This window comes from Diadema setosum, chromosome 16, assembly GCF_964275005.1.
Source record: "Diadema setosum chromosome 16, eeDiaSeto1, whole genome shotgun sequence".
NCBI classification, from domain to species: Eukaryota; Metazoa; Echinodermata; class Echinoidea; order Diadematoida; family Diadematidae; genus Diadema; species Diadema setosum.
In genome coordinates, this window is record NC_092700.1 from 12028270 (window position 1) to 12052670 (window position 24401).

General features: G+C 39.6%; 1 protein-coding gene across 1 annotated transcript in view; it reads right to left on the reverse strand.

Annotated features, from left to right (window-relative positions):
* The window catches only part of LOC140240016 (uncharacterized), a 34076-nt gene extending 23109 nt beyond the window's left edge, over window positions 1–10967 (reverse strand). The window contains exons 1-2 of the mRNA XM_072319827.1: window positions 10834–10967; window positions 9543–9722 (exon numbers count right to left, since the gene is read on the reverse strand). Coding sequence (XP_072175928.1) covers window positions 9543–9722; window positions 10834–10867 — 214 coding nt within the window. The 5' untranslated portion in view covers window positions 10868–10967. The remainder of the gene's footprint in view (window positions 1–9542; window positions 9723–10833) is intronic.
* Between the last annotated feature and the right edge of the window lie 13434 nt (window positions 10968–24401).

A 24401-nucleotide genomic window follows, 5' to 3' on the forward strand; every position in this document is an offset into this window, starting at 1 on the left:
TTTTAAAGATTCCTTAATTTTAGGGGGTTTGGGCCCCCCTGGGGGCCCCCAGGAGGGCCATGGTGCCCATTTGAACAAATTGAGATCCTATCCCCCTAGGGATGTTACCTGCCAAGTTTAGTGAAAATCGGTCAAGGGGTTCTTAAGAAGAAGATGAAAATGTAAAAAGTTTACGCACGACACACTACGGACGACGGACGCCAGACGAAGAGCGATCGCAGTAGCTCACTTGAGCCTTCGGCTCAGGTGAGCTAACAAAAAGGACACAATGAGAATTTTGGGGTTTAGCTTATTGTGAATTCATGATGTTAAATAATGTTAGATAAGATGTTAGCATGTGATGTTAGGATTTGGTATTGTTATTAGTGGGGGTTTTTGATTAAAAAGTTAAAGTGGAGTTTTTGGGAAAAGAAATGAATAAGATGTTAAATCAATTAAAAGATTTGAGAGTAAGGAGAAGGGTAATACTTAGGAGGGAGATGAGTTTAAGAATAAGGAGGGGAAGAGAAAAAGAAAGAAGAGTGAGAGAGGGAAAGATGGAGAGAAGGAGAGAGGAAAGCGAGGAAAAGAGAGTGAGTTAGTCAGAGGGAAAGAGAGTGAGTTAGAGGGAAAGAAAGTGAGTTAGTCAGAGGGAAAGAGAGTGAGTTAGTCAGAGGGAAAGAGAGTGAGTTAGAGGGAAAGAAAGTGAGTTAGTCAGAGGGAAAGAGAGTGAGTTAGTCAGAGGGAAAGAGAGTGAGTTAGTGGGAAAGAAAGTGAGTTAGTCAGAGGGAAAGAGAGTGAGTTAGAGGGAAAGAGAGTGAGTTAGTCAGAGGGAAAGAGAGTGAGTTAGAGGGAAAGAAAGTGAGTTAGTCAGAGGGAAAGAGAGTGAGTTAGAGGGAAAGAGAGTGAGTTAGTCAGAGGGAAAGAGAGTGAGTTAGAGGGAAAGAAAGTGAGTTAGTCAGAGGGAAAGAGAGTGAGTTAGAGGGAAAGAGAGTGAGTTAGTCAGAGGGAAAGGAAGAAAACTGAAGAACAAGATAAAATTGTATTAAGATAGAAATGTCAGTCTTAGAATAAAATATTGCATATTCTAATTTGTTTGTGCTCCCTTGAGAATAATTTTTTTTTAATCTCATCACTTTGTTTGTGCGTATGTAACTGTAACTGTTGCGTGGTCTTGTATTATGCAAGATGTATTGTACATGTTATTCTCTTGTTGTTGTTGTTTTTTGTCTTTGTCTTCTGTCTTCTGTCTTATCCAGGAGACAACCTAGGTTTTTGATGTCACATTGTTTTATACAATAAAGAATGTGGAACAAACAAAATAGTGACAGTAAAGTACAACATATAATGTTCAATATAAGTGTTATGGTTAAATATAACCATAACAAAAAATAACAATTATACATTGTTCTGTGACATATTCAAAATGGGTGAAAATGTAGCAATAATTGTTACATGTGACATGAAGGTACAGTTGTGTGTAGCGAAAAGAGGGTAGATAATGACAGAGCAGGGAGGTGCTGGAGAAGGAGAGAAAACTACTGCTCTCCTTTGAAGTCATGCGCGGCACCGCCGAGAAGTTATGCATTCAACTACAGGTGTTACCCATGTGCTTTGACAAAAGAGAGCATCAATAATCGGGACTAGCGCTCTCATATCTAGAAATACTTGCCCCTACTGCAATTCGCTCTCTCTTTCAATGTGACGGCAACAATGAATTTGTGTACCTTGAATTGGAGCAGCGAATCAATATGCAGTGTAAAACTGACAATTTTAACAGCAAATAATTTAAAAGCACGCTGGAACACGCTTTAGCGGAATACTTTATTTGAAAGATCAAAATATACCAGTTTAAAAGATAGAAAACTAACATGCGGAAATGTGTGCATTATAGAAAATATTAGGTTTTAAAGAGGGCCTAATTTTCATTTCATTTTTATTTGCGCACTACGAAGAAACTATAAATACATGTTTATAACATTGAATTCTTTCCTAAACTATTCTAAATCAATTCCAGTATTTCATTAAAAATTTTACGGTGAAATAAAGCTTGTAATTCAACGAAAAGTGAAATTCGTTCTTCGTCTCCGAACTTCGTCTTGCAATTAGAGCGGTGCCGAGCATGACTTCAAAGTGTAGTGGAATGGCAGACATCCCATTGTAACTCCTTAAACCCAAACATGTGTTTGCATGAATTACGAAGAGTTGCCACTCCATCTCTGTAACACCCTGGACAGAGAAAACAGGTGATACAATAAAGTTGATATGCACAACAACTAATCAATCTGAACTGAACGTACACAACAAACATGAACATTAACACATATTCACAACTCATTTCCATGCAAACACTTCACATTTTGCACAATGCATTTTTTTTCTCTTTTTTTTTTCCCCTTCCCATTCTCTCTATGTCTTTATCGCCACTCAGTGAGCAGTAACATGAACATCATATTCTCACTTTGGCGTATTGCTTAGACAATTATTTCTGAGGCCATTGTCCTCGTCAAGCGTCAACTTATCAGAATGATCTCCTGAATTTCTGTTACATCCAGAGTTTTTTGTACGACATACGGGATCCTATGTTTACATTAAAATGATGTCTGTTCATTTTCATTATGCATTGTGTTAGAAAAAAAAAAATGTTGGATAGTTGAATTAAACTTATCTTTTTCAATGGTCAGATTCAAATCATACTGTGTTCAATTATTTCGTTCAATAGACCTTGTATTTCATTTATATGAACAATAAATTTAGAAATAAAACAAGGCAAGTGCCATAATGTGTCTCGCCCATTCGCGTACAAGAAATTGTGCTCAAATGGGATATAACAGATAAAAAAAGAGATATAGCAGATGAAAAGAGATATAAAAGGGGGATGGAAAAAAAAATGTGCCATAAAAACTCAACATTAGGCCCTTAAAGTTTGTTGACCCCCGACTGTGACCTTTGACCTTGTGGTGACCATCCACTCCCCAAGGGACATCTACCATGCAAGTTTGGTCACAAACTGACCTACAATGTATGGATCAAAAGTGATGACCCATAATCGAAACGCGCCATAAAAACTTAAACATTGGGCTCTAAAAGTTTGTTGACCCCTGCTTGTAACCTTTGACCCCTGCTTGTAACCTTTGACCTTGTGGTGATCATCCACTCCCCAAGGGACATCTACCATCCAAGTTTAGTCACAAATGGAGTTATGGATCAAAAGTTATGACCCATAATAGAAACGCGCCATAAAAACTTAACATTGGGCTCTAAAAGTTCAATGACCCCTGCCTGTGAGTTTTGACCTTGAGGTGACCTTCATATATGGTAAAATGTGAAACTTTGTATGACCCCTCTTTCCTCGAAGTTTGATTGCAATTGAAGCCAAGAGTAAAGAGTTATTGAAGTTTTTGTAGCGTTATGGACAGACGACGGACGGACGGACGGACAGACGCCGCAGGCGATCCCTTAGCCTCCTCTCACCTCCGGTGGGCTCGACAATAAAACCAATCAATCAATAGTCATTTACATCTAGACTGACTATATTTCATTGATATTGGAGGTACAAACATGCAGTTCACTTTCATATTGATTTTCAAGACTAATAAGAGTTCCTAGTAGCCTCTTGTTTGCTAATAATAATAATAATAATTGCATTTATATGGCGCTTCATACTGACGTTTCTAAGCGCACTTTTGCTACTCATACAAACAGACTAGAAAACACAATAACATCAACAAAATCTGGTTGATGTTTGCATTTTTTCAGTCTTCATACAATCTTTTTTTTAATTCAAATTCAAAGCTTTCTGCATTGAACATATCATAAATGAAATACACTTTTTGTTTTTTTTTAATACAACGTACTATACCTAAATCTTTTTTTAATGTGTATAATGGACTGATAATGAAATAAAAAAAAAAAAGTTGATTTAGAGTTATCGTGTAGGATAAAGGAACAAATGGTGATCTGACTGAATTATGGTAGAATGTGCAAGGGAGTTGGAACAAAGAAGGCTTGCAACTACTAAACACATAATTGCTTGAAGAAATGACAGTCTGATACTAAAGACTAAATAGTAAACATTTCTCTCTCATGATCTATTGACCGATTCGGGTTCGTTGAGGGCAGCAGACATTTTATGGCACTGGGCGCAGCCAAGAGCTCAAATTGCGGTGTCTCAGTCGACCCCCCCTGCTCTCCCCCACCCCCCGGGCAACATGTTTATCGCGCACTTGTAACAAAGGTTCGCGCACTAAGCAAGCATTCGCGCACTCAGTACGAGACGCCCATTGGCTAAAGCAACCATGCATCAGTTTTTCATTCTGTGCGCGTGCTAATGTAGGGAGAGGGGTGGGGAGTGGGAAGGGGGGGTCGGCTGAGACACCGCGTAATGGCGCTGCCCATGCCAAAAATACACATAGCGCGTCACAGAATCGGTCAATAGCTTTAAAAGAGATTTCCGTATGATTTTTAGGCTTTTGTGTTTGAACATCTATAGATTGATTTGTACTGGGTGCAGTTTCAGAATTTTTAGTGACTAAGATGAGGAATCAGAATGTTTTCAAAATTTATAACAAATCTGAAGGATGATGACATAGCAGAATTACATGAAAATGTTTGATTGGGGCTTAAGAAATCAGAATAAAAGAAGAAAGCATGAATTCTATCCAGACAGATGAGCTTGTTAAGCAAGTAGTATTGTAATGGAATGACACTGCTACATCACTGGAATATGTGAGACTCTATGTCATCGTCCTTATTCAGTGTATTGTGTTCGTGGTTTGTCAGGGTATTGGTTTATCTGCTCTAGGACCACAATAATTCCACAAATCTATACATGACACTTCATGATGTGAATATATGTGACCTGCTGCAACATAAGGATCCGAAAGTCGGGGGAGGGCAATTTTCTGAAAATGACATGACATTATTCCCTTACTCTTCCGCTCTAATGTCATATACAACATGACTCATGAAAGTACTCAGTTGCAGAGATATGGATGATTTTATTAGCGCATGTTGAGGGGTTTGACAAATCAGCATTTCGAGAAAACCGCCTTCTAAGTTTTCCTGTCATTATCAAGTGGAAGCAAGACAGTTTTCACTGTTTGACAATAGAAGGAACACTCCTAGCAACCTCCGCGATGCTCATTCAAGCTTAGCGCCAGCAGTCTACGCATGACCAATCAGTAACCAGGATGCCACGCACTGACCGATGAGATCACTCCCTCATTGCTAGGGGCGGAGTCTAGCTGCGGCGCTAAATCCAAATCTTCGGACACATTTCTATTCCGTTGAAAGTCAGAAAATCATGGCCCAGAAAGAGGCTCTTGTCTCGCCTTTCCTTTGATCATTTAGCTTCGAAATTTCAGCAGATGGTAGAAGATACATTAGACTACAAAATAAAGTCAAAAACAGAAATCCGAACGTTTTGACGGATTTTGATGATCTGACTTCAAACTCGATTTTCTCGGCTCACCTGTCAGCGACTTTAGGATCCTTTTGTTGTAGCATGTCACATAGTGACATATCAATTGTCTGGAATGCCCCTTTAAGCCTAGCTCACACCTTTGCGTTTGGAGCTTGTGTTCAGCTGCGTATTGCCCGAACGCAGTCTAACGCAGCTTAACGTAGTACTACGCAATGAAACGAGCTAATACGAGGTCAATACGCAGACTAACGCAGAAGCTTTGCGTTCTAGCTCGCTAGTTTGAAATTTTTTCAAACATCCGCAACTGAACGCAAGATCAAAATTCATACAAACTATGACGAGGGGCAACCAGCTAATGCGAGCAAGGACGAGCGACAACGAGCTGCTTAACGCAGGCCAACGCAGCTTTATTTTGAACTGCGTTTTACTGCGTATGGTTGCGATACCTGCTCGCTTCACCTCGCATAACCTCGCTTTAGTTCGCATTACCTCGCTTTAGCTCACATCACCACACTCTATTCCTGGTACTCTGCTCGCATTAGCAAGGACCATTGTGGATGTAGCTCGCTACATTGCGAATCTAGCTCGTCTGTCGCTCGCTCCCCCTCGTTCCTCCTCGTCTTACCTCGTTCCTCCTCGTTCCTGTTCGATGCTGCTCGTTTTAACTCGCTATGACTGCGTATATCTGTGAATACAAAATCTAGTTTGATTTAATTAAAATTCACTTATTTGACGTAAGAAACACAACATGCTTGTCAAATCATGAAGCTTTTGTAATGATTGTGTGCTTCCAGCGACATCCGATCCAAACATATCAATTTTAAAAACGCCTCTGAGTTCCCCGCTATTATTGTAGATTTTGTGGACAATCCTGTTTTTCTCGAAGTGTATTACCACACATATATATCGCAGAAAAGTAATTTTGTGTGTGTTTTTTTTAAACCAGTTATATGCTCTGTTCAGTTCTCAACAACTGCAGGTATATTAGCAAGGTTGTCATTCCTGCTATGGTGACCATAGGCAGGCCATTTTAAAAAGTTTCGAAAAAAATAACCTGTAATGAAAATAATGTCTTGACCAAAGCGACATCTAGGGTGACCTTATAAGGACAAGTTGAATTCAGACCATAAAAAACCCGGGGGGGTCACGCGCTCACCTGAGTATCGAAATTTCACCTTCCATGCATTCTTGCACACTCTTACCTGAGAACATTGGAAACTTAGGTCTGCATATATGGATCCCCCCCTCAACTCCAGGGTGGGGGGGGGGGGGGCAAGCAGCCCTGGATCTGCAATGAACAAACTTGGAACTAAAGTCATCAATGTACAAACTCATGGTACAGTTGTATTAACTATGCTTTATCATTTCTGGTTCTAGAGTAGAAAATTTTAAATATTCCTTAATGTGGGGGGGGGGGGGGGGAGGGGGCCCTAGAGGCCCCCCAAGAGGGACATGGTGCCCATTTGAAGGAATTGAGATTCTATCCCCCTAGGGATGCTACCTGCTACGTTTGGTCAAAATTCATCACAAGGTTTTCAAGAAGAAGATGAACATGTACAATTCAGGCCTCATTACAACTGTAGTGTAGGACTTCTCTCCATCCCCTCTCCTGGGTCTCAAGGGGGGGGGGGGGTATGCCTGATTCCGCCAATCCCATGAACAAACTTGAAACTACAGTCATCAATGTACTAACTCATAGTGTTATCTAAGCCCTATCACTTCTAGTTCTAGAAGATTTTTAAAGATTCCTTAGTTTAAGGGGGTTTGGGCCCCCCTGGGGGCCCCCAGGTGGGCCATGGTGCCCATTTGAACAAATTGAGATCCTATCCCCCTAGGGATGCTACCTACCAAGTTTGGTGAAAATCAGATATGGGGATATCAAAGTGAAGATGAAAATGTACAATTTAGGCCCCAATTTAGGCTGCATCGAGTAGTATTTGTAAGTTTTGACGACAAACTTGTCAATTAAAATATTGGAGAGCCATCTTGCACACCTTTCTCGCTTGTTTTCTGGGTTCAGAATGGCAAAAAAACTCTTCTTCTGGCCATCGCCCGGTTTATTAGAACACCCAAACGCTTCACACATCGGCATTTTCGAAGTGAAGCAATAGATCATGCCACGTGCATCTGCCGCGTGGCCGGAACCATGCGGAACGCTACCGCTTGCTCGGCCCGTATCGCCGTTACTCAAGCAGGGCTCCCCGAGCCAGCTGACACTCCAAACAAAAAGCAATGTGATGCTAATACGTCACGCCGTCACGTGATCTTTCTCGCCGGCGTACAGAAGTTGAACAGTTACGATTCAAAATTAGTGATGTTAAAAAATCGATTGTGACAAGTTGGGAGGGTATTTTTCAATGAAACTTAGTCATTATGGTCCTTGATTTATGTAGATTATGGTGAAATTTATTCAAAATCGTCTGGACTTCTCCTTTAAGGCTGCGTTCTGCTAACGCAGCTATACGCAGCTAAAATCGCAAAGGTGTGAGTGGGGCTTTAAGGACTGTCATATGCAGCACTGATTCTGAGTATCTTGCAACACTAACCCTGCTGCCAGCAGACCCGAACCAGAGACCTCATGATTGTGGGTCCATTATACTTTGAGCTAAAACAGCTCCTCCTGAGGTATCCAGAAGATACTTTATTTATACATAGGGTAACATCCCCAGTATTCGGTCACTTAAGCTTTTTTGCAATATTTTTCAAACTAAAATAATACATACATACATATCTACAGCAATGTATGTGAAATATATCAAATTTCTTTAATCTCAACTTTCATTTTGTTAAATATCTCACAGAATTGCACAAAATCGCGAAATATTTCACCTTGAAAATTCCCCAGTATACGGTCATCGGCTCCAGTATTCGGTCACGCGATGTGCCCGTTCAAAGTCAATGCGTGTTCAAGGCAGCTGAAAAACGCGTGCGCGCGCTACCTTGTCAGCGCAAAATTGCATCGGGGAAGTTGCGGCGACCGTTGGTGACCGAATACTGGGGCCTCGGCACTTGCATTCAACCCTTGTACATTGGGACACTGTATCGGCACGTACGGACATTTTGTTTTTCTTTTGCATTTTTGAGGATACCATTACACTCCAAGCTTGCGATAAGCGAAAAATCCCGCGAGAGAACGGCATATTTCTCGATTTTTAGCGCTTTTTCGGCGACCCGTACTCTTAAAACTGGGCCTTATCCGCGCGCGCTTTTGGAAAGTAGCGCCGATTCTGCACTTTTGACGGTAAAATTTGGGATTTTGGATGGATTTTTGGAGGGGGCTAAGGGAGTTTCCTGTTGTGAATGAGTGTGCAAGTATGTGAATTAGTGTGATTTGCGTGTGTTGTGACAGTTGAACTTACTGGCTGGTGACTAGTGATAAGTGACCGAATACCGGTGCCTGACCGAATACTGGTGCCCTTACCCTAATGTGAATAAATTATCCAGTACCAGATATCAACATCCCTTTCATTCATGAGAACTGCTATTGGATTTCTTGAGAAATTTTTGCAGTTTGTCAAATGAAATGCATGTTTACCAACATGTGCATTCAAGAATTCTGGATCGGAATTCATGAAGAATGCTTCGAAAATAAACAGAATTATATATTAGAAACACAAGTGTCATGATACCTTTGACAGAACATGTAATTGTACTACAACATACAGTACATATGACTAAGAGCTTCAACACTGCTGTATACACTGCTCATGTACTGTATACGCCGCTCATGTACTGTATACGCCATATATTTCTAAATTTAAATATGTCTAAATTTTCGCAAATTGGGAATTCCCAACGATTTCGCGAGTGGTTAAATTTGCAATCATGCAGTCCTAATATTGAACAGAGAAGTGTACACAGGTACGTCACATTCACATTGGGATCAGAGTCAATATTTTCGCATGTCTTTAATTTCGCGAATAGCACCCGACTTGCGAAATTCGCGAAAATAAAAACTTCGCGAAATATTTAACGTATACAGTATTTGAATGCTTTGATAAACATCAGTCTTCAATGGCAATGATGAAACAGAAAGAATGCAAGGTGACAAAAACACAGTGGTCTCAGGTATGGCTTCTTGGATATTGAAAGAGGGCTAAGCTTAGAAAGCAAGTTGCAGTACGGGTAACCACTTTACCTGGTTTAGCTGATGAAAAATACACTCCACATGCGACAGCCACGATGACAATCACAATTCCAATAATGACACCAATGCAGATCCCTTTGGCCATATCCTTGGATACAGTACAGCAGAAGAGCTTCATTGTTTTACTAGTAGTTTCACCTTCTGGACTTGTCGAAACAGGATCATACTTGGCTTTTGGAATTAAAAAGCAAGAGAGAGAGAGAGAGAGTGTGTGCATGTGAAAGATGAAAAGGGCAAGCAAACGAAAATTTCTGACAGATCTAATAAAACGAAGCAAATGCCATGCAACATATTTGTCTCGCCTACACAATGTGTGAATTTTACCTAGTGTTTGTCCATGTACATTGTACGTTCATTGATCTTTTGACCTTTGATCCAGTTGGAGTTCAAGAATTTTAAACTTGACTAAACGGCCATTTTTATGTACAGTCTGTTATGTGAATTCGGTGGTCAAAGCTCAAAACTGTGGAAAGTTCAATATAGAGTACACCACAGTACTTGGAGTACAGTGCTCATCAGGCAAAGTTCATTGACCTTTGACCTTATCAGAATTCACCAAGATATTCAAACTTGACCCACATCATTAGATTGTGTACCTGTGGTATAAATTTGATAGTCACAGCTCAAAGCTATGGAAAGATATTCAGTACACCACAACACTGTGAGGACAGTGCTTATCAGGTAAAATTTATTGACCTTTTGACCTCTGACCTTGTTGGACTTCGCCCATATTTGAACTTGACCAGCATGTTTCGGTTCTTTACGTGTGGTGTCAATTTGGTGGTCATAGCTCAAAGCTACGGAAAATCATTGAGAAAACGCCAAATTGTTTACAACAATTTATAACGGAAAAGTGACGCTTACATGTCATGTACGTACAATGTATGCATGTCACGCTACTCAAGAAAAACAATTAATGTATTCTAGGAAAAGGACACTTTTAGAAAATTAATGTCGTCTTTAAAAATCCAGTGAGAAAAGATATTTCTGTTTGCTATGACAAGACATTAAAATGTCTTTAAAGTCATAATTCATTATAATGATAACCCACTCCTTAACCCATTGAAGACGAGTCCCCGAGTATACTCGGGCAGGTGTCTATGGGAAATGAGTGTTGTAGCAAAATCAGTCCGTCCTCAACGGGTTAATAACCCTAGTACTTATACCACATAATAGCCTCTTTCCCCCTCCCTTCTAAGCCACCCCAACAACCCCCACCCATTAGGTGGTCTAAAATAGGTCTGCAATAGTAAATAAAATGATTTATAAAGGATTCTCCTACCTTTCAACTCTGTGCCATTTTCAACATCTGTCATGCTGAAATTACTCTCCTCACTCACTGATGAAAATCTTAAAGTCTGTAATCAGCTGGTGTAGCAGTCTCATCCAGCCTGGACTGCTCACGTATGTAGCATCCTGAAAATGTGATTATGGAAAAAAAATAATCATTACGTTGATGATGATCAATACAGATGCAACATGTTTTTGCCTTTTAAACATGGTTATATCATCTACAGTCACTGGGACCATATACATGTATATGCCCACTACTGTACATTCCATTCATTCAAACAATAAAAATTAAAAAAAAAACACACAAACAGGGCCAAAATATTAAGAACACACTCCTCCAGATGTGGAGTGAGAGCTTAAAGCTCAAGAACAAAGCCCCAAAACAGAGATTTAAAGAGCATATATTTGACAACCTATATATTCACAGCACATGACAGCTATTGCAAATAATTGACATACTGCCCCATTAATACACACTGAGAACATGCATGCTCTAACAAAACATCAATGCAATTTTCTCATCAAGTCAACTATATCAGTAACAATACACATAATATTCCAATTTGAATCTGCTCTAGAGTTGTATGCAGTTGGATTGAAACCATGTTTAGAATCTGCACATTATAAGCTTTAATTCCACCTGATGGTGTGTCGTTATTTCAACTAAATACAACACTATTGGAGACTATGCACCAGGCCAAGAGGGCTCAAGAGATGGAGTCACTATAAGTCATATGCCATATGTTATCATAGATGCTATCATAGATCCCATGTTTGATGCTGCCACTCAAAAAATGTTGCAGCTTGTGCCAAACTGGAGCTTTACTACAGACAGGAAGACAATGGATTCATGTCTTATTGCAGAATGACTAGACACTCTGATGTCTGGTATTGGTAATTACTTCTTGCTATCACCACACAGATGAACCATTGACGTAGACACAAGGATGTGCAAACAGAAATTGGGCAAAGACTGATGAAATCAAAATCAAAACTACTGTAAAACACGATATATTCGCGGCACGAAAATTGTGCGAATCACAGCCAATGGCCTTTCTCGCAGCATGAAATTTTCACGAATTCCAACAGGCATGCAATGCATACTGTGTAGGCAAGAATTTTTGTGTGCAGTTTAATTTCGCGAATGTTGGCGCTCGCGAAATTTGCGAAATTAAAATGCATGCGAACATTCCTCGTTTTACAGTACTTACATGACTGCACATGTCTGGGCACTAATCTGACATGTTTTTAAATTTGTGACGAACTCTAGAGGTCATGCTAGCTCGAAGAATCATGCAATGAAGTGGAAAAGTGAAAATACTGGTTTTCCAGGAGTTCAAAGTTTCAAACATTTTCACAAAATACAGCTCTGATTTCAGATATTTGTGAATGGGATGGACTTTTTTTTTCAATCATTAGGGGAAAACTTCAGTCACGTGGTAGATGAATAGTCAAGCAAAACATATCCAACATTACATTCATGTTTTCATTCAAATCTTCAGATTGCTCAGAAAGATGGCAGTTTCAAACACAAACATTAAGTCATAGGCTCAAGTGGACTTTCTGTGGTTCTCTTTTGGGCATCCATAGAAAAACTGAAAGCTGTTTGAATAATCAAGTTCACAGCCAAATGGGACTCCAGTTCTTGAATATGAACCTCCTTGACCAATATTACACAAACATCAATAATCTCCTAGAGATGCATTTAATTGCTGGATTCCATATGGACAGCTACAACATATAAATCAGCTTTAATACATTTTATTACCTCCGCCAAGGGAGAAGGTTATGTTTTCGTTACTGTTGGTTTGTGTGTTTGTTAGTTAGTTAGTTTGTCTGTGTGCAAAATAACTCCAAAAGCAGTCAACGGATTTGGATGAAACTTGCAGGAAAGATTTAGAATGATACAAGTAACAGATGATTAAATTTTGGTAGTGATCTGAGAATTTTGGGGGAATTTATGAAGTATTTTTGATATTTTGGCGGGTAGGGTCAATGAACTTGGGAGTTCAGGCTGCGCGTATTTGAGGTTTGCATGCGCGCACTAAAGTGCGTGCTTGATTTTCTGCTAGGGCGAGGCGCGCCGTGCAGCTGAGGGTTTATGACGTAACAAAGGCTTCTATATTGGGAAATCGGGCGGCTCTCAGCACACAATGCTATAAGTACGTATGGGTAGAAATCACTGATATCTCTATGGAAGAACAAAATCAGTGGTGGAAATGAGCCGCATGCTTGGCGGAAGTCTGCGCTCTCAGAGTGCTTCTCTACTTGTCTGTAAAAAACAGACATTTTAATTTGTTGTGATTGTGTATACCTGTACTAAGCCACTTGCTGTCACTCCCTCGTTACTCACTTTTGTTCGCATTAGCTGGTTGCTACTCATATCCACTCATATAGGCAATTTGCCTAGATGCACTGGCTTGCGATGATTAAAACAGAAAATTTAAACTAGCAAGTAACCAGCGCGTCTACAGAGCTTGTCTGTGTACATAGTATATAGTGAGCATGTTCCATCGTGCTTTATTGGGTATGACTGGATATTTCACTGAGGCAAAATGCAATCAGAATACGCAAAGACGTGACCGTAGCATTACCTAGGTATTGTATGATTTACTGAATTTATAGACTGCTCCATTGCAATAGTCTTTAGGTCTTTATAATATAGTACAGTTCTTTATTCTTTTTATTTCTCTTGTTTCTTGTACTAGTAGATAAATTGGATATAATGTATAAAATATTGCTCATGTAAATTATGTTCATTTAGAAGTTTTCGTGAGGGTAAGTAAAGTCTAAACAGCCTCAGACTAAAATCAGAAGCTGACAGACCACTGCACACTATGGTACTATTAAAGCATTGCATCTTCTGGACCAGATTGTCATCAGGCTATTTATAGTAGGGCAGATATGTAGCAAAAATTGGTCGAGATGCTCACATCTGGCGGAAAGTATGAAATTTTGCATGCATAGAGAGGTATTTTGGGGCACTGATTTCAAATATTGCCGGATCCAAGAGATCTGACCATGGGATCGGCTGCCATTTTGAATTCCAATATGGCCGCCATCACAAAACAAATTTAAAGATCCCTATCTTCAGTTCTGAATGACCTGTGGCACCAAAATTTGGTACACATGAGCTTTTTGACATATCGAATTTGATGACAGATTGATTTGAAGTGTCTGACAAACATCGAATGGCCGCCATTTTGAATTCTAATATGGCCGCCTCGATGAAATATTCAAAATCCCTATCTCAATTTCTAAGTGGTGAGTGACGCTGAAATTAGGTGTAAACAAGTATTTTAACATACTGAGTTAATATTGACTAATGTGATGTGCCTGACAAACGCAATGCCTGCTATTTTGAATTCCAATATGTCTACGAAGACAATCATGACGACTAACATTCACGGGCATGACAAAAAGTGCAACAAAAAGGAAGCATAATGCACCTTTCACTGACATCACAATGTAAATACTGCAGCGCGCAGTCAATCAGTTACAAACGCGCGCTCAATCAAGTAGCCTAATTTACAAACCCGAGATAGAGATTTTCAACACTCCAACATGGCAACTATGTATAAAAATTCAAATTGGCTGCCGTGCAGCTTGTCAGACATGTCAAATAAGTCTGTTATTGAAGTCATCATATCACCTACATTGTAACTACACGCAGCCGCTGTCGCTTCGTAAGTTAGTATTTACACTAATTCTGTCACAAATTGATAAAATAATTTTGTATAGGCCTACTTTTAGTAACATTTTTCGTCGACGCAAGTTGTACTGTACGATCCGTTGATATGTTCGTATTTGTGAGAGTCGCGGTAAAAAGGGGAATGCCAAAACGAACATTTTTTTATAATAAATAATTTATATTTCCTTGGGTTAAAAAAAAAATCATATCAGGGAAGCGCGCCCGGGAAGGGGGGGGGGGGTTAGGGGCGGTAAAAAACAAACAAACAAAAACCGAAAAACATGTGAAAATACGATGCCGATCATTTTGCCGATTTCTGATCCGATACCGATTTATCGGCAAATTTGCCGATCCGATTTTCCGATCTGATCATAGCTTCAGGTTACACCACTATTTTGAGGTTCTGTTATAAACAATACTTCTAATTTGAACAGCGGCTGTAGCACTAATAATACTGCGTCGCACTACCAGACTGCGCTTCTGTGGCCGTGGCAAACAATCATGTACTATACGTGTTTTTGTTGTTTGTTTTGCTATAAATGTATTGTATTGTTTTGCTATAAATGTATTGTATTGTTTTTAAGCAGACAGTAACGGAAACCAGCCTCGTCCTGTGTTTTTTGTTTGACTAAATCAATAATTAAGTCATGTTGATCAGCCATAACTATAGACGGTCTAATAATCGACTATTAAGTCTCTTCGTAAAACGGAAACTTACAGTTGATTTAAAGTTATAGCGGACTTCAAGTTGGATAAAGTTAGCGTTGATTTCACAATCAACGCTTGCCCGACCAGACACCGTGCGCTAGCGCTAGCACGGCGTCTGACGTGTGTGATACACATATCTACGAAACCCCATACACATATCTACTAAACCCCTCGAACACGGCCACACAACAACAAAACTGTTGAAAATTTCTACATTGTTATCACAAATTGTACAAATGACTCACGTGAACTGAGATGCTTGGACTATGAGCATGGTATTTCAGTCCATAGTGAGCCCTCATGCAATATACACTGAGCAAAAAGTCCAATCTTAACCCGAAATGCTGTGATCATCGCTGGGCCATTCAAAATAATCCTTTCCCAGCCTAATTGCCCAGTGCCCAGTGCTGCGCCGACATTTCGAATCATTTCTGCGATTTCTACGATTTCTGCAGCGTGCAGGATTTTAAAAAGGTGCAATTTTTGGTAAGTTGTAAAATGAGTATATCAATATCAATAGCTGGAAACGGTAACTAAATAGATAAAGTTTTCACCTTATGTAGGTCCTAGTCTTAGTAGGCTAACAAATATGATGCAGTAAATTCAAAATCGAGTCTGCGCCCCGGAATCCTGAGATTACGTAGTGTCCACACCGTACAGCCCTGTCGCGACTTACACTTGTGTACAGCGACAGGGCTGTGTATAGTTAAATCAACGCTAACTTTATCTTGATAAAACGGGGCCCTGGTCTTGTCTAGCTGAGAAGCTCTTGTCACCTACTGTTACTATGGTAAGTTTAATTGTCTAGGCCCTATGTCGGATAGACATCGAAACCGACAACTTGTCAGGACAAGTTTCATGAACACCAGATGAAACGGTGCCCAGCAGCAGAAGTTTAATAAAGCCACGAATATAGAATACTAGTAACACCAACAGTCATTTCGACATGCTAACGTTACAATGTACATGTAGCACTAACCGGTTAGTATCTGGGGGGTGTTTCACAAAGCCGTTCTTAAAGTTAAGAAGGACTTAAGTGCGACTGGTGATCAGTTCTTGTGCCAAATTATTGAGATTCTGATAAGTATAGCACGCAAGAACTGATCACCAGTCGCACTTAAGTTCTTCTTAACTTTAAGAACGGCTTTGTGAAACACCTCCGGAGGAGACCGCGCCGCGACACTTCGTGTGGCGGCTGTCGCAGTTAGTATAGCTAGATCTAACTGTAACGTTAGGGCTATCCTCTAGCCCGACCAGACGCTGTTATTAGTGTTAATACGCTGTGCGAATACGTACGTACAGCGACTGGGCTGTGTATAGTCAGATAGTTAGGGCTATCCCAGGTTTTAGGGGGTTATTCAGGCTTTTTAGTTCTAACTTCATCATAGCCCCTATGTCACCCTACCTAGGCCCACGTTAGTTTAATCCTACTAACCGATTCTGTGACGCGCTATGTGTATTTTTGGCATGGGCAGCGCCATTACTGCGGTGTCTCAGCCGACCCCCCCTTCTCTCTCCCCACCCCTCTCATGCGCGCTTAATGAGAAACTGATGCATGGTTGTTTTAGCCAATGGGCGTCTCGTACTGAGTGCGCGAATGCTTGCTTAGTGCGCGAACCTTTGTTATAAGTGCGCGATAAACATGTTGCCCGTGGGGTGGGGGAGAGCAGGGGGGGGGGGGGTCGGCTGAGACACCGCAATTTGAGCTCATCGTCATGGCTGCGCCAAGTGCCATAAAATGTCTGCTGCCCTCAACGAACCCGAATCGGTCAATAGGCAAGGCTACGCAGGCTGCGATTTTTTTTTCCGTAACCCTAACGCGTCGAAATTGCCAATTGTGTCACTTGAGCAAAGACTATCAGCGTACTGGCTGGTTTTGTACGCATGCGCTTGGACTTGTTTATGCATGCTGTACTGCTACTGTATACAGTATGTACACATAACCAGTGGCATGGTTCTGTTAACACAGAATCAGATTCGAATGTGAATGACACGCCCTTCAAACATAACAACGTGTTTGTGTGTGTGTGTGTGTGTGTGTGTGTGTGTGTGTGTGTGTGTGTGTGCGCGTGTGTGTGTGTGCATGTGTGTGTGTGCGTGTGTGTGTGTGTGTGTGTGTGTGTTTAAAAAAGAAGGTGATTCAGCAGCACAAGTGTGTGCGTAAGGCAGATATGGATTGGCTTGAAGTTAGAAAGCCTTTTCTGAGATATTCATGCAGAATTCTATGTCAAGTAATACGCTACGCATGGAATGATTTGTATGGGTCTAGGGCAATTACCCCCTGGGCAATTACCCCGGACCCTTCCCCTGTCCCTAATCCTAATCCTAATCGTGAAACTAATCCTAACCATAACCCAAACTCCTAACACTAAACCCAACCCTAACCCTAATCTTAACTCTAACCTTACCACTAACCAGTGTATAGCCGGGGGGTAATTGCCCTCTGGGGTAATTGCCCGGATACGGATTTGTATATATAGGCCTATATTGTACTGTGTGTTAAGAAAAATATGATTTAGAAGCACAAGAGATAAGAATTCAGCAGCTTATTTTTGTTCAAATTAATTTCATTGTAAACATGGGCCTGATATCGATGAAATTCAAATAAAGAATATCATTAAAAAAAAGTTTTTTGGTGTATTATTCTGTTCGCACTGCAAGTATACACTCAACAGTAACACGATCCCATTAATCGAAGTTCCAAAGGAAAATGACAAGTGAGGACACAAGTCGTACATGGTAAGTTGGAGCTTTATTCAAAGATGTTTCACATGAGCAAGCCGTTTAGCAAGTATATAATTTTACAAAACTCAGCACTCGGTATATCGTGTACAACATAAGCAGGGAGATGACCTTGCTGGTATATTAGCAGGGAGGTGAGACTAAAATTCTCTCACCTCCCTGGTACACGGGAGGGTGCCTTTTTCAATCAAAGTTACAAATCACTGGTCACTTTCACTGACAGCGATCACTTGTGTTCAGATTATTTTATGGGCTGCCTTACGCGGCAGCCTCAAAAGTGGAGTGAACGTCAGGTGGTGTCCATTGACAAGCCACGAATGATTTTTTTTTTTTTTGTGGGGGGGGGGGGGTGGAGTAGGATAATAGTGCTGCTTGATATAATGATGTGTACATAGGCCGTGAGGTAAAAGAAATTTCATTTCAATTCAATTCAATTCGATTTTATTGCCCGTTTCTGGAAATTTGTTTTCTTAGCATAGCATGCATACAAGTTACATCGATACACAGAGCACACGTTTAACATGGATACATAGACATGATAAACACACAAGAGATATACAGCAATACAATGTCAATGTCATTGTCAGAAATACATAATATTAAAGAAATATTAATCTGTATAAATCAACGTTGTGTTGGGTGTGGTGTGCATTAACATACACTAGTGTGTAAATATGTATCAGATTTATAATAACTATATAAAACTTATAAACAATATAAATTAATACATCTTTACGTCTAAATAAATGATTGTATATATAAAAATCTCGAAGGCTATTTATGTGCGTGTGTGTGCGTGTATGTGCATACGTGTGTGAACGTACAAAAATGTAAGTCTATGTTTTTTGACAAAACCGTATAAATTACAGCCATACGATTGTTCTTTTGTTTTTGTTTTACAACAGCTAAGATACTGTATGATATAGTAATTTGCTAGTCAACTGTTCGGATGGCGTTAACTGCTGTCTGTGAAGGGTTAGTGTATAAGATCGCATTTGTAAAAATCTACGGTTTAAAGATGTTAAAAGCAATGACAGTATTCAGTGAAACATTGTGCCAACATCCATGTGACGTTTACATGAATGGTTAGTCCAGCGTGGCACGACATAACTATGTGCATAAGGTTGAGCCAACATTGGTTCGAAACCAAGGTGAAGTAATAGAACTGATGTCACAGAGGTTATTTGTAAAATATTTGGAGTGATTACTACAGAGGGTGAATTTAAAATGGAATACAAACATATATTTTAAAGGTCCTGTTTACCGTTGGGAACAGTGATTTAAAAAGTGTTCAAGATATCACTTTTGGTATTATGTGTAGGTCATTTCGTTGTATCACAAAACATCCCACCATATGAAACGTTTTCAATACAGCATGAAATATAAGGAGATATCACTATTTTTCCCACTAAACCATAACTGTAGACGGTTTAATCTGGAAACATTTTTATTATAACTATTCTACACATTTTGTATATCTAAAAATACATAACATCGATGATAATGGTTCAAATATTTACATTGGTTGTTTCTATCCGTAACGCACATTTAAGAACTATTTTGAAGCACCAATGCTGGGTTTTTGTTTCATATGCAAAAGGTAAATGATGCCTTTACGTTAGAATATGAAATTTTGCATACATGTACTTTCTTTTCTATTCTCTTGTATAGGAAGTCGCTGGAAAATTATTGCCTGATTTTCTTGATCGATTATAATTTTTGACAAATCGCCTTTCTTAAAAAAGTTTTCCTCAAACTTTAACCAATAATATTTTCTTATTTGCCAAGTTTTTTTTATTTTTTTTTTAAGAAGTTGTCTTTAGTTTGGACTTCCCCTTACTTTAGGTTTCAAACACAGACCTGTAAATTCATCTATTTCAACGTTTGACGTTGTATCTCAGATCAGCAAAAGTTGTCGATTTCTACAGCCTGGATGCATTAGGATGCGTGCAGAAAATGCACAGAAATTGGTTAGGAAAAACATATAGCACTAATACTAAAGTAGTCATATGAGCGGTTGAATTGGCAGGAAGGGATGGAACAAACTTTATGAACATCCCAGCTTGCAGACGGAGGTCAAAAAGACGTCTCAATTTGGTCGCAACTATAAATGGTCAAAGTTGTCGCAAGTCTGAAAATGACCAGAAAATGACGTGATTTCAACGTCTCTTTGAAACGAATTTATCACGTCATGTTATGGACCTCCTGATGTGTTACGTCAGTTTTCCGACGTATTTATTACCTAATATTGGTGACATATTGATGACGTAAAATTTACGTCAATTTTGCGACGTGATTTTTACGTCTTAACACGTATTAATGACGCAATCTACGTTGGTTTGCAACGTATTCATAGCGTTATTTAAATGACGTTTTAATACCGTAATATATACTTTGTTTTACAACGCATTTATGACGTCATATGAGCGACGTATTAACGTGAATTTTTTTTTCAGTTTTGCGACGTATTTATGACGTCATATTAGCGACGAACTAAAGACGTAAAATTCAAGTCAATTTTATGACGTATTATTCACGTCGTACTTACGACGCATAAGTGAAGTAAAATTTACGTTGCTTTGCAACGTATTTATCACGTCATATAAATGACGTATTATGACGTGAAATTTAGGCTACATTGTTTTGGGACGTATTTATGACGTTATATTAGCGACATCTGAACGTTATGTTCACGTCATTTTTGCGATGTCTTTGTGACGTCATATAATTGGGCCTACAAATTATAGTTTTACAGTTATATCAGTTTGCTTTGCAATGTGTTTATCACGTCATATCAATGATGTATTATAACGTTGAATTTACGTTGTTTTGCGACGTATTTATAACGTTGCATTAGCGACATGTATATTAACGTTATATTCACGTCAATTTTGCGACGTCCTTATGATCATTTTATTAGGCCTACGAACAGAGTTTTAGAGTTATATTGGTTTGCTTTGCAACGTATTTATCACGTCATTTTAATGACGTATTATAACGTTAAATTTACGTTGTTTTGCGACGTTTTTATGACGTTATATTAACGACATATGAACGTTATGTTCACGTCAGTTTTGCGACGAATTTATGACGTCACATAATTAGGCCTACGAATTATAGTTTTGTAGAGTTATGTCAGTTTGTTTTGCAATGTATTTATCACGTCATATCAATGACGTATTATGACGTTAGATTTACGTTGTTTTGCGACGTATTTATGACGTTATATTTGCGACATAGTAACGTTATGTTTACGTAAGTTTTTCGACGTCTTTATAACGTCATATAATTAGGCCTACTAATTATAGAGTTTTATAGAGATATATCAGTTTGCTTTGCGACATACTGTCGTCAGAATGACGACATTTTCACGTCATTACAGAAAGACGTCGAAACTGTCAACAATAAGACGAATTGTTGTTCAAATGGAAGATATAAAAATGACGTCATTATTTAGACTTCAGAAAGGCGCAATGATTGTCGTTTGTTTAACGTAAATAAGCAAAGAAAGCAGACATCATTTAGACGTCTTAAACTGACGCCAGAAAGTCGTATTTCTGCTCAAATGGATGACGTCTAAAAGATGACATATTTGTGACGTCTTTCTGACGTCTGGGTTGTTATACAAAGACGTCATAAAGACGTGTAAATTACTAATTTAAAGACGAGACTGACGTCAAAAAAGTCTTTTAGACGAAAATAAACAAAGATACTGGACGTCATATAAACGTTTCAAACTGACGTCAGTACGTAGTATAGTTTGCTCAAATGGAAGTTGTCCAAAAGACGTCATTGGTGGTCATATAAGAGTCGTCTTAATTACGTGTAAATCACAGTTCTAAAGACAAGATGTACGTCAGAACGTCGTGAGCACGTCGTTTACACGTCAATTCATGACTTTTTAACGTATATTGGAAAAGAAAACAAGGAATACATCTGAAAGACGCCTTTTCTTCAAGAAGAAGGGAAATGGACGTGATTTTGACGTCATTTTGAAGTCGTGGCCAGTTGGTTTATCAGTTTTTCAGTTTAAGATCTAATAAAGTGCATGTGAGCACCTCAAGGTACAATCATGATAAAAATCTAACCTACCCTACTCCCAACGGCGTAGCCAGGATTTGATCTTAGGGGGGCGGTTAGTCTGCGAGGGAGCGAAGCGACCGAGCCCGAGTGAGCGGAGCGAGCGAGGGGGGGGGGGGGGAGGAGGGTGTGGGAGGGGGGTGTCCCACGGTAAGAACTTTTTGCATTTTGATGTTGTCAATGGTGCAATTTGATGCATGTTTTTGCGCGTTTTATCGACGTGAAACAGTCCCACTTGTTTAAGGTATAGCAGTATATTTTAGTGTACATTATTATTGAACAATTTGCCTATAAAATGGTATAATTTTAAATACACTTCTTGTATTAATTCTTTTCACTGAATATCATGAACGCGACTGAACCCGAGCGAGCGGAGCGAGCGAGGGGGGAGGGGAGGGTGTGGGAGGGGGTGTCCCCCTCCCACGGTAAGAACTTTTTGCATTTTGACGTTGTAAATGGTGCAATTTGATGCATGTTTTTGCGTGTTTTAACGAGTTGAAACAGTCCCACTTGTTTAAGGTTGCAGTATGTTTTAGTGTAGATTATTATTGAACAATTTGCCTATAAAATGGTATATCATTAAGATAATCTTCTTGTATTAATTCTTACACTGAATATCATGAACGCTGTCTGCAGTTCAGCAATCAAACAGAAAAAGCATGCACACGAGGGTGTAGATAGGGGCATATCCCCTCCCACACGAAGGTGATTTTGCGTTTTCAGACCTGAAATTCAGCGATCTGGTGCAAATTTTTGGTGCAATACTTTTTCATCGAAGTGTTAAAATCACGGAATTTAGCTCTTATTCCGAATGTGCACCATCTGTGTGTATGTATAAAGTCTAGTGAGGTAGAGCTTAGAGGAAGGGGGATTCCCCCTCCCGCTCGCAGAGCTTTTGCGTTTCTAGAATTGAAATAAAGCGATCTGGGTATAGCCACAGTCTACTTCTATGCATGGCGGAAGGGGGGGGGGGAGGGGCGGGCGAGCAGGGAGAAGGCGTTGGCGAGTGTTATCTCCACCCTTCCCTTACGATGGAGCTTTTGCCTGAAATTGAGATATCTCGTATATGCATATTTGATGGAATCAACATTTGGGAAATCACAAAAAACAAAACAAAAAAAAAAAACAAAAAAACTGATGGGGGGGGGGAGCTGAGGGAGGAAAGGGTCGATTAAAAGGGGAAATTCCCCTTATACATGAGGGAACCTTGAGTTTTCGGAAAATAAGTGATAAGTCTTGTGCGCTCAGAATTATTCATACTTTTTTTTTGTTGTAAATCTAAAAAGTGTACTAAGCTAGGGAAAGAGGCACAGAGGGGGAGGGTTTGGGAGGGGGATACCCCCTCCCAAGCACGAGAGATTTTGCATATTTTGAATTGAAATTCAACGATCTGGTGCACACTTTGAGTGAAATATTCAAAAAAATATCTTATTTGATGAAAGGTTGCAAAGGAGACCCGCTTCATGTGCATGCATACAGTATACACGCATTTTTTTTTTTCGCCTCCCAAATCCCCGGTCCAAATCTTAGGGGGGGCGACCGCCCCCATCGCCCCCCCCCCCCCCGGCAAATGTCCTAAGCCTTATATCTACGTCTATTATCTATTCATTAGTTGCTAGCACTGTTGTATCACGTTTAAGGGGGAAAAATTGTAATGCTTTGTGACATTGTTACGAAACTAGATCACAGCAGGCTCAATCTTGAAATATATAAATATGTGTTCATAAAACACGCTGAAGTTTGAATAACAAACATTTTAACAATAGAGTGCACAATTTCTGACACTTTTATGATTATGACCAGAATGTTTACTTTTTCAGACGTGAACAACGACCAGCTGTGACCTCGCTTTCATTTTCTTTCAGAATAACTCTTGATTACGTTTTTTACGTTGGCATACACAAAACTTTGCAAGTAACGATATACTACACACCTGCCACACCCACACAAACACATAAACACACAACACACATTGCACGCACTCGCACATACACACAAAGAAACACACACAAAGTGCATGGAAGGTACAATCATTGCACTTTCAGGCGCCCGCCCTCGAGTTTTCGGTGCAAAGAAAACACACATACACACACACACACACACACATTGCAACATTGGTGATAGATTCCGTACTTTTGTCCAGGCTTGGTATGGAGCTATATAGGACACCATAATATGATGGCTATCATCGTTTAAACGTATTGTGATATGTCAGTTTCCTATAAATGCATATCATAAAACGCGTAAGAAGCGTCTGTGACTCTGAACAGATGCTTGATGTTCCAACTTAATGAAAAGACCTTAAATTTGGCTAATATCGGGTAGATTAATTTTCT